The 11813-nt window shown below is 39.0% G+C and overlaps 2 protein-coding genes across 2 annotated transcripts; both read left to right on the top strand.

The window, feature by feature from the left end:
* The first annotated feature begins 395 nt into the window (after window positions 1-395).
* Window positions 396-6224, top strand: lcmt1 (leucine carboxyl methyltransferase 1). The gene is made up of 11 exons (XM_022743010.1): window positions 396-795; window positions 1019-1110; window positions 1543-1664; window positions 1837-1913; window positions 2757-2818; window positions 2950-3052; window positions 4060-4180; window positions 4507-4608; window positions 4869-4960; window positions 5242-5339; window positions 5581-6224. The coding sequence occupies exons 1-11, from the start codon at window positions 647-649 to the stop codon at window positions 5601-5603; spliced, it is 1041 nt and encodes a 346-aa protein (XP_022598731.1). The 5' UTR covers window positions 396-646; the 3' UTR covers window positions 5604-6224.
* A 1380-nt stretch (window positions 6225-7604) lies between these two features.
* Window positions 7605-10793, top strand: LOC111220171 (aquaporin-8-like). The gene is made up of 5 exons (XM_022743166.1): window positions 7605-7919; window positions 8120-8246; window positions 8401-8609; window positions 9672-9806; window positions 10582-10793. The coding sequence occupies exons 1-5, from the start codon at window positions 7648-7650 to the stop codon at window positions 10622-10624; spliced, it is 786 nt and encodes a 261-aa protein (XP_022598887.1). The 5' UTR covers window positions 7605-7647; the 3' UTR covers window positions 10625-10793.
* Window positions 10794-11813: the final 1020 nt, after the last annotated feature.

Here is an 11813-nt window from a genome sequence, read left to right as displayed (position 1 = left end):
CCCCTGAATATTGACTTTAGTTGGGCCGAGCCCCGAATGTTTACAATGTCTGGCTCCGCCCCTGCTTTGTGGTGGTATTATTTCCCACACAATTTGCAAAGACGTGTATTTGTCTAGTTTAGGTTAAAAATCAACCTGTGCAAGGTGAAAGGAAGCTGTTTCAAAAGATGATGATCAATGATCAATACTGTAACCTCAAGTCATACGTGGAGTGGGTTTAAAAATAAAAAAAAATTGTTATGAATTTTTTTTTTCCTAAAAAAAAAAAATACTGCTGTAATTGTGTAACTTTTCGCATTTAGTTGTAGGTTTATTTTATTCCTGTGCAAAATATGAACTTTTACAGTGATACTTTTAATGTGAAAAATACCAACCGGAAGCATTGACCTTTTGCTTCCGGTCAAACATGTAAATACATTTCTAGCTGCGAGCAACTTGTTTTCAGCCGGAAAATATCGTTAAATTTTCTTAAATTGCTTATTTTCATCCAACTCGTAGTTTATTTACTGCACGCAAGAACCTGAGCTACTCGACTATGCTCTCACTTTCATTGTTTCTCGTCCTTGTTTTGTTAAATAAACCTGTCAAATTCAAATTGAGTTAGCCAGTTAGCTTGTAGCAGCTAAAACCGGACTAAAACAGGTGGATGAGATTATGCAGCGTTTACAGTTTTAATGTTGACCAAATAACGTTAGGAGAAGGATCATTAATGGCAGCACGGCAACCCTTCACAGACACGGATACTGCAGATGAAGCAGTGAGGACGACATGTGACGATGCAACCACATGTAAAAGGTAACTAGCATCAGTATCATCTTCAATCACTGTATCACTGAGTCAGCTCCTTATAATTTATTATTAGGCCGTTGGTGAGATTTATGGATGGATCTCACTATATAGCAATCACTATAAAAAATGTTAGTTAAGAGAGCATCAATTATGTGGCACCTCCTCATTCTGTTCATAATATATATATATATATATAATGTTATATAATTTGTATATGATCTGTGTCTAGGTTTGCCACCAGTAAAGGCTACTGGAAGGACCCATATATCCAGTACTTTGTGAGATCTGTAGGCGAAAGGAAGGCACCTGAAATCAACAGGGGCAAGTTACACATCTCATTTCTGCTTCATTCAATAAGGTCGTACAAGTCATCACATTAAGCCAGACTGTAAATGAAAGGATCGCAAGTAAATATTATGAGCCTGGCCTGTAGCTACTAGAGCTTCATAAGCAATACACCGCAGTGTATGTAATAGAGCAGTTAATACTCACAAGGTAATTGTGTAATCTCCAGTATAACTAGCTATTAACGCCTCACTTTATAATGTGGTTAGTGAGGAGTTGTCAGCAGTAAATTCTCCCACTAACCCAGTCATGCTGTTGGCTTTTGATCCTTTTGTCCTCCATATTTGTGATCTTGTACATTTTTAAGGGTTTTAAATGCCACAGTGCTAAAATGATCTAAGGAATGTTTTTTTTTTGTATGTAACATGACTAAGGTATGTGTTTTATCTTCATTATCTGATGTGACAGGCTACTATGCCCGTGTTCAAGGAGTGAACCATCTACTTGATGCGTTTATAAAGAAAGCAGAATGTGACTGTCAAATCATTAACCTGGGAGCTGGGCTGGACACCACGTTTTGGAGACTGAAGGTTCGCAGCGTTGCAGCTCCGTCGCTCTAAAGTGGAGTTTGATTCTATTTGATTTGATGCGACTGCATCAAAATACAATTTATCTATCCTCAAAAAACACATCTTTACTGTGTGTGTGTGTGTGTGTGTGTGTGTGTGTGTGTGTGTGTGTGTGTGTGTGTGTGTGTTATAGGATGAAAATCTCATGCCACGGAAGTTCTTTGAAGTTGACTTTCCTACCATTGTGGCCAGGAAAATACACAATATAAAGTAAGATGAACTGGGCTTTTTTTATTTTATTTATTCTTTACAGCCACAGGGTCTAAATCTAGATTTACTGTCTTACATCTCTCACTGCATTTGTAAATTAATTACAACCTATGTTGTAGTTACTTTAATTCATGAAAATGTTATGCATAACAGGTTATGATTAATATTTAATTATTGCTACACAACAGGACATTAAGTAGCACCAGTGTATCATGTTTTCTAGCTTTGGTGTTGTCATGTAGTGTAGAGAACTGTAGAGGGAGACAAAGGTCTTTGTTACAGAAAACGGCATCTCAGCATTTACAGCTGTTGTACAGAAGAATTCCAGGAGCTTCAGTAATAAATTTACACTGTATGCTAAACACACGTGTGTCCTGCATTAACAGCTTATGTTAAGTCTGTTAGATATAAAACAAAACAAGGGTGACTTGGGATAAGCTGTGTATAAGCAGCTGCAGTGTTCACTCACAAGTGCTTGTTTGCTGTAAAATGTGTTACATTTACTATCATGGAACTGAGGCTAACATATGCACAAAATCTAAAAACTTTAACTTATTTGTGTTTCTATTAGCTCAGTGTAATAGCTTTTAGCCTGTAACATCATATACTTAGCTGCCAGTGTATTGGGTACATTAGAAACACTGTTGTGTTAGACTGCTTTAGTTTGAGCTGTTAACCTAATAAAGTAGCAACTAATTATATAAATACGATGGTTGTTGGAGCTTTTGACACAGGACTATAAATGTATCCTGGTGAATGTAAAAGGCCTGACTGTAGTATGGCTTTAGGTTAATTGATGATAAGTAGTTTTAATCGTGAATTATGTTGTTTTCTTTTGACCAGGACAAAACCACCGCTGTCCAAACCCATCATCGAAACCCACTCAACAGACTCCTTACTGCTAGGTATAACAAAAATTACAATCATACATCACAAACCACGTAGGCTTTACATATCCATGTGGTTTAACTCCAAACATCCTTCATTCCATGTGGGAAAACCTCTCTAACTGTGCGTATGTGTTTGTTTGGTTCAGATGCCCACAGCCTCGACTCAGACCGTTACTGTATCATTGGAGCAGACCTCAGAGACATCTCTAGTTTGGATGAGAAACTGAAGAAGTTCCAGCTTAACCCAGAGTAAGTGACAGACACTGTCGGGTCTGATCTCAATATTATATTCCATATAAGTCATACTAACCAAATGAGTTGGAGTTTGAACGAAGTGTAAGTATAAGGTCATTATACTGCTCTCTGCCAGTTTTCTTTTTTTCCCAGCATGTCTTTGGAAATCCAAGAATTGAAGCTTATCTCTTGTGTTTTCTCACTGTAAGTGACTCTAGATAACAGACTTACTCTACAGAGTGACAGTATGGCTGTCATTCAGATGTAATGTCTGACTGTCTGGAGCTTCTGAGGAGGTTTTGATCCTTTGTTCTATTGTAAAACTGGCACAATTGGAATCCATTGTCACTTAGTTAAATTTAGTTCAAAAAACCTTTGAAGCCTTCAGTATTATTTATCTTACCAGTAGTAATGGACAAAGATGAATTTGGAAGTTGGATGGCACAGGCCTTTTTCTTTCTTTTTTTTTTTTTTTTTATGACAGGAAGTTTTCTGTGGCGAGGACGGGCCTCGCTGCCGGACTCTCTCATCTCAGCTCATTACGGCATTTTTAGATAATTTTTATTTATCCATGGAGGTTTCACAAAGAGCGAGGCTCTCTGTTTCAGGAAGCTGCTGAGTGTGAATCTTTCTGTCTGCCTGCCAACACTAAAGACTGGAGTGAAAATGGAATATTCCTCTGTGAATATAACAGACACTGAAGTGCAAGTGGGTTTAAGATAACAAGAGTATGAAAGATAAAAAAGTTTTTATTGGTTTGAAGGTTTGTTTGACGGGAGTGTAACAGTTTGATAATCACACTCACTAAGGATGCCATGTTTATCTGTTTATTAATTAGGTGCTATATAACTTGACCAATCGCAATGACATTTCTGTTTTCTATATAATTAGTTTACTTTCATGCATATCATATAAAAAATTTAGATTAAAATAACGGCATTCTTTTGCCTCGGTAACAGTATGATCTCTCCGAGCGCTTTCTAGTCACAGGATGTGTTTATATATTACGTTCTCATCTCCAGATTACCCACACTGCTCCTGTCCGAGTGCGTGCTGGTCTACATGACGCCCTTCCAGTCCTCCAACCTAGTTAACTGGGCAGCGGAGACCTTCCACACCGCCATGTTCATCAACTACGAACAGGTAAACAAAACAAACACCCACAGCAGAAGAACACAGGTGTTGGCTTCTGTTATCCAAGTCACAATACAAGGAAGTACCTGGTAGTAGTAAGTTTGTAGTCAGTTGTAGTAACTATTGGAAGCTGTAGGCTTTTAAAAACTTCAGTTTTCCTCATCATGTGTGGCAGTTAGTGGATAAAACTTCAACAAACTTATCTGCAGTTTGCACGAGGGAAGGTGTTTGAAAGGACAGAAGCGCTTGTGTGTTTAAGCTGAGATTCAGTATTGTAGCTTTTCTCAGGAACACCACGTAAGACTTCATCCATCCAACGTTGTCCGTGTCTCCAGGTGAACATGAGCGATCGATTTGGCCAGGTGATGATCGAGAACCTGCAGCGCCGACAGTGCACCCTGGCAGGAGTCGAGCTCTGCCAATCCCTGGACTCTCAGGTATTCTCTAGGGTTCAATACAAGAAAAGTAAGTGAACCCTTTGGATTTACCTGCAGTTATGTGTAGATTTATCTTAAAATATGATCAGATCTCCATCGGAGTTCCAAACAGATACTAAGATATGAACAAACACGATCTGTTTTAACTAATAACTCATGGTGAAGAGTGATTTGAGGGTCTCTTGCTCATAGATCTGTTGCTCGGTGATTTATTTTGCAGAACATCTAGATATCATACTGTTCATGTGTGGTGTTTGCAGAAGGAGCGGTTCCTGAAGGCCGGCTGGGAGCATGCCGATGCGCTGGACATGATGACGATCTACAGCATGCTCCGTCAGGACGACGTGGCAAGGTAACGAGAGACTTAACATCGCCCAGTATCCGTCAGATTTACTGTACGATTTATACGTTTTCGTCTTTCGTCTCACACATTGTGATCAGTTCTTCTCGCCACAGTTGTCCCATCCTCACTTTTTGATCCTCTTATCATATATGATTGTTCAGAGGGGTGTTGTGTTTACCACCTGTTGCCAGAGCGCTGTGAGCTTAAAGGGGCATTCCACAGATTTTAAGCAAGATTTTCACACGAGATGAAATACTGATGAAATACCACATTTTCTTAATTCCTTGCAGAATTGAGCGACTGGAGTTCCTGGACGAGAAGGAGCTGCTGCAGCAGCTTCTTCAGCACTACAGCATCAGCTGGGCCGCCAAGGACAAACTCAACCTGGGTAATGGGTCATTATGTTTCTGTTACACCTCATGAATACTAATTACTGTATACATAAGCTGATGTAGTAAGTCCCTCAATTCAAAGATCATTTCTGACATCTACGGCGCCACGTTGCCTGTCACTTTATTTACTTTGTGTTACTCATATGTGTTACATTTTTTTCATATTTCCATCCAGCCGCCCAGTTGGAGTGTCTGTTGTGGTCATTTACAAGAACGGGTCATGTTCTGTTTCCTCAGGTCTGTCGCAGTTGGCATTTTGAGTGTGGAGCTGCTCCGCTGTTAGGACGTGCTTAACAAGTGTGTTCGCCAAAATCAACAGCAGGGGGAAGATGTTGTAAAGGAGTTACTGGGAAAGAGGAAACCCATATTCTCAGTTGTCTGGGAGTTGCTCCGCTTGGAAAAAACTCCCGGCATCAGCAGAATGTGATTTCACAAGCGTCGTTTGTAACCAAGTCCGTGTTGAAGATAAAGAGGTGACGAGGTCGAGAACTGTGAAGAGGTTTGTCACTACACTGGCACTGGATTACCAACAGTATAATCGATCATGTTTCTCTTATTAATTTGCTTCCAGGCAAATTAACAGTCACAGAAATATTGTTTCAAACTCTGCTCATTTGTCCTCGTTTGGATTTCATGTGCCATTTTAATTTTATTTATTGGTGAACTAGCACTTCCAGGCTCATTAACTCACGAACATACTGCGCATGCAATAACTCGTGTCAAACTGCAAGAAATACATTACATTCATCTACAGGCCTTTCAGATCTTTTCTATTCTTGCCACTAGTTTTCAAACAGTACAGAGGACATGACAGATTAGTTTGTAATAGATTATATTTGACGAATGCTGTTCAAGTGCAGTTGAATAAAAGTTTCCTTTTGTGTAAGACAATGTCTACATCTTTGTTCATGTGTTTTGTTTTGCACTTCATATCAAAATATCAGTTAATATCCGTTAATATTAGTTGGGTTATCTGCAGTGGAAGGGACGAGCTGAGGGAACATAGAACATACACAGTGTAGATAATCCTGATCGAATCTAACGCAAGTGAAAGTTGTTCACTAAAAGTTTTACTTGCTTACTTTTAAAAATACCAAAGTATTCAGAAATACATTATCAATGTCAACGCATTGTATTGATCCACAGCGCATTTACAGAACATAATGACTCTGAAACAACCGACTGAATGAAGTGACCAACTGTAGAACCTGCAGAATGAAAGGCTTGTACAATATGCAACAAAGCCCGTAGACATGGCCATGAAAACACAACTGAATCAACAGAAAGAGGCTGTTGCTGTCGTTCTAATATTTCTCTTTTTGTCAGCAGTGATGACGTTCGGTCTTGGTAAACACAGCAAATATTTAAAACGAAAGAAATTCATTTCTATTTATTTCTAAAACTTCCAACATGGACTTCGGATAAGGCCGTGGTGCTCCGGTGAAGAATCTTCTGCCTCGTCTTTTATCTAACGTCGCCATCGCTGTGATTGTGTTTTCTCCTGTGATGAACACAGCGACAGAAATAAAAAGAAAACTCATTCCACTGACTGAAAGCTCTGCTTCACAGTGTCGAGTGTTTCATAGAAATGTAGTGGAGTCAAAAGTACAATATTTGTCTTTTATATGTAGCGGAGTAAAAGTCATACGTTTCCTAAGAAAAAATACTGAAGTAAAGTACAGATACTTATATATATATATAAGTAGTTGTACTTTGTTACAGTCCATCCCTGGTTTTTAGTTACTGAATATCTACCAATAGACAATTGATTATAATGCATAAAGTGTTTTATTAATTATCTTACATTCAGCTTTTCTCAGAATTGAGTTTCTCACAGTTTCTAGTATTATTCATCTCATTGTTTTGGTTTTATGTCGCAAAACTTTTCCATAAAGTTTAAAGTTCACACACTCTTCAGATGTGTTAGAATGAGTTAACTGATAAAAAAAACACACAAATGTTCGGTATCAGCCAAACCAAACAAGTGTTTTCGTTGCGCTTCTGAGTAACAAGACACCAGTCATCCTCATCTGATTATCTCTATGTGCTCGTTCTCTGACAGTACTAATAATTTTATGAGCTTCCACTGATGGAGTGCCAACAGTCTGGGGAGTATAAACAATTGCAGGAAGGTGGGGCATCGCAGAAAAAAAATGTGGATGTGCGTATGTCCTTTATGCATCATCCCAAGAATGGCTTATATACATAAGTGTACATTCATCAGACAAATCCAGTGCAGGCTGTGGTCCACCAGTGGAACAAGTGATCCTGAGAAAATAAAAAAGAGTTTGTTTCCAAGTCAGCATGTCCGGGACAGAAACCAAAGCAGAGGTCTTCACGGTCGGTGGATTGGAAGCTCAGGAGGCAGAGAGAGGCTCAAGCAACGCAGACAAGAAGAGATGTTTGTATGAGCAGCATGTGCAGCCCTGTCTGGCCGAGCTGTTCGGGACCAGCCTGTTTGTGTTTGTGGGGTGTGCGTCTGTGGTAGGGAACGTGGGAATAAGTGGCGTCCTCCAGCCTGCTGTGGCACACGGGCTGGTGCTGGCGGTGCTCATCACGGTGTTTGGACAAATTAGGTAAAGACTGATGACATTCAGTGTCTTTATGTGTTTTGAATGCTCGGTGTTCTTTGTCTTTGTGAGTTGATTTCTTGTTTTTTTACAATATTAGAAAGGTCTCCATGATGTTTTAGTTTAGTCTTGATTTAACAAAGTCCTCATGTTGTTGTTGTTATCAGCTCAGAGACACAGAGTTAAGTTGTCTATGTTTGTTGTAGTGGGGGGCACTTTAACCCCGCCGTGTCCTTGAGCATCTGCCTGTGTGGAGGGATGGAGCTGCTTCGGCTGGTGCCTTATATCCTGGCTCAGATGTGTGGAGGGATGATTGGTGCCGCTTTAGCCAAGGTAAGGAAATCTATGGAAGCCCATTTCTGCCAAAATAGAAGAAGAAAAAAAAATTTGTTTGGTAGAAATAAATAAATAAAAGTGAAAACCATTCTCTCTCCAGCCATGTTCCTCGTGCACTGGATGATTTATATTCAATTCGCTCTGCTTTCAGGCAATGTGCCCCACCAGCAGTTACGATGCTGCCCTCGGAGGAGCCCTTCACCCCGGCACCAGTGATCTGGGTAAAACCACGCTGGCAGAGGTGATAATGACTCTGCTCCTCACCACGGTGGTGTGCATGGGGGCCGTCAACAGGCAAACCCGCTCACCGTGGGCTCCCTTCTGCATCGGCCTCACTGTGACGGCCAACATATTTGCCGGGTAAGTGGCTCAGTAGGAATCAGTAGCAGTAGATTGGTGCTGAGGTCCAGAGAGTCACTCCCAGTCCTATCACAGCCTGGACAGCAGCCAGGATTTCATAAAAACTAAAGGTCACAAGAGCAAAAAGATATAAACTGTATATGTGTTTACTTGTATCTGATTAATATTAGTTAACACTTCGGTTATATTTTCTGCTTATCGTCACATAAGGAAATTTGTTTATATTCCCTTTTTTTAACAAAGATACTGTAGATAGATTGTTTTTCGAGAGAAATACTTATACAAGAAAATGATGTGTCCATTGAAATGAAGACATGAACTGACTGCTGCATGCTGCCAGGTGGCGACATACCATTATTCATATCATTACATTGTTTATCTGAACTCCTCCAGGGCATTCAGTTCAATCCCCAGAAAAAAACACAGATGACATAATGACAGCTCCAGCCCTGACGACAACATTCCTCTACTCGTGTATATATCATCACTTATCAGATGGATGCCAACATTCATTAAAGGTTTTATTTATTACCTTGACCGAGTTGGCTCACTGTCAGTTTAATGTTAACATCTGTCGAAGGACGGTTTTCACATCACTCAACAGCGAAGATTGATTGTGTTTCCACTTGATCCAAAGTTGGTCCCTTTGAGTGCAATTTTATCATCATTTAATTGTTATTATTGATGCATGAATGTGTAAGCAGTATTTTACTGTTGTACAAAGCATCATATTGAGTTTATTTTTAATAATTATATAGATAATTTGAGTTTTAACTATAGCTGTCAGATAAAAATAGTAGAGAAAAAAAATATAATATACTTAGTTATTTTCCAGACTGTCTTCATATTACAGTTCATTACACTGAATACTGTTTGTGTAATACTGTGTGTTTCTGCACACTGCACTGTTAACATCAAAAGCATAAAATTCTTACACGAGTCTTTTTCTAGCATAAGAATTAACTTTATTTATCAACTTTTATTTGTTATTGACAAAAAGTTTGTTAACGTTTTGAGAGCAGCTGGTGTTTCAGTGTTGGCCTCTGCTGCCTGTTGTTTCAGAGGGATGGTTTCTGGAGGCTGTATGAACCCTGTCCGAGCCTTCGGCCCTGCATTGGTCGCCAACCATTGGAACCATCACTGGATCTACTGGGTTGGGCCCACGTGCGGTGCACTCCTCACTGTCAGCTTCATCAGGTGTGTATATGTCAGAGAAACACTGGTAGGTTAAGATTCAGATGCTGCTTAACAGGCTTTCTACAGTTTTTGAACGCAATAAAACCTTAAGGTGATTATATGCAGAAAGAGCCAGTGTTGACCGTTAAAGGGACCCTGTGGAGTTTTTGACCACTGGTATTGCTATGGAGCAATGTTGTTATGAGTTGGATCTTAAATATTTAAAAAGAAAGGCTTTACAAATGTTTTGTGCAACAGAAAATGCAACTTGTTTGTAAGACTTCAAGGATATGCACATTGCGTTTTGGTACTACTGAATCCAAACCATGATAAAAACTCCACAGGTTACCTTTAAAGGGGCTATTTGTAAGTTTTCTCTGCTGCCAAATATGTTTTCCTGCCGGGAGCGAGTGGTGGTGATTGTTGCTTGACAAGAGCTTCGGCCATCGGTGCGTTTAATAAGACAAGACGTCTTCAGGGCGGGGCTGGGGCTAGCTGATTAGCATGCTAACTTGAATAAAAGAACATAACATTGGCGTTACTTTACTGGAGACAGCTCTTAGTGAGTAAAGGAATGAAGTTTGATGCTGAAACTTCAACGTTTCCTCTAGACTGGTAAGTAAACAGCTGTTAATGCTAACGCTAGCTATGTGGCAATAGTAAAATTAGGGGGCAAACCACTTGGATCTCTGAAGCTGTGCCCGTTCGGTGATCCATCATGTTCTTAACCTGATAATGAATCGTGTGCAGTGCCGTCACGATAGACCAGTAATTGAAGTATCGCTTTTTTTTGCAGGTTGTTGTTTGGTGACCAGAAAACTCGGGTTGTACTGAAGTGAATATCTAAAAGAGAGAAAGGAAAATCCTACTGACTTGATGACAGCTTTTACATTAACGAACATTTCTCCAACTATTAGATTAGAACATTTTTTAATTCGTCAGCAAAATGTGTGCAAATGTATTTGTACTTGGATCAGCTGTTACTGTTGGCAATGACATGTTTGTATTTCACGATTCAATAAAGTGTTTGATGATATGACAGGGCTTTGATCGCTACTCCAAATTTGGACTTAACATGTTTGATGCCGGATGGAAAAAGTCCACAGACATTTGGTCATAAATTTCCTACAATTTCATACAAATGATTATCTATAATTATCTATTTACAGTCTCTTTGTACTCATTGTTTGGGTCAAAGTCCTGAATGGAAAACCGTGCTTTGATAGTTTTATTACTTAAAAGAGGGTGCAAGGACAGGGCACCACACCATACAATAAAGCTAGATTAGAATCATAAACTGGTGTCTTTCAATCACCTAAAACACGGCAGCAAGTTACAATGAAAAGCTTCTTTTTTTTTTTAAAACAGAAGTATTTCAAAACTATACATATTATATGCATCCTGGAAGATGGATGATAATGGTTGTACTACTTAGTGTGCAAGACTGAAACAATCACACACAGAAACTGCATGTAATATTTTCTGCTGCATTAAAGATGTATGATAAAGTAATGCAGTCATGGATACAATCATATACCTGCAGCAGCAGCTTATTTAAAAAATACTGCAATAAGAATTAAAAGTTACACGTTTAAATACAAATTGACAAATTAAGGGACGAACCATCATAAAATACGGTGTTTGGCCTCTGTGACCCCAAAGGGATCAACACCATTTTTACAAAAAATATTCCCTTATTAGGCATCACTGGTGATAAAAGTTAGGTGAGACCCTTTAAGTAAAAAAAAAATAAAGCAGTACTATAATGTAAAAGTGTAAAAACACTGCATAGAAGTTTATTTAAGTAAAATTACTGAAGCCGTATCAGCAAGATGTTTCTAAAGTATCAGAAGCAGAAGGACTCGTATGATACATACCGTATACCGCTACAATATAAAGTTACAACAACAACTGGATCTGAAACAATGTATTTTATTTTAATAGGGAATAATGAATGAATTAAAAATCTTAATCTATTAAGTAACTAGAAACTATAACTGTTAAATAAATGTGGTGTAAAACAATATT

The sequence above is a fragment of the Seriola dumerili genome, unplaced genomic scaffold (assembly GCF_002260705.1).
Source record: "Seriola dumerili isolate Sdu_G_001 unplaced genomic scaffold, Sdu_1.0 BDQW01000068.1, whole genome shotgun sequence".
In the NCBI taxonomy this organism is placed as follows: Eukaryota; Metazoa; Chordata; class Actinopteri; order Carangiformes; family Carangidae; genus Seriola; species Seriola dumerili.
The sequence above is the reverse complement of the archived record's forward strand: the minus strand, read 5'-3'. Positions and strand labels throughout refer to the sequence as shown.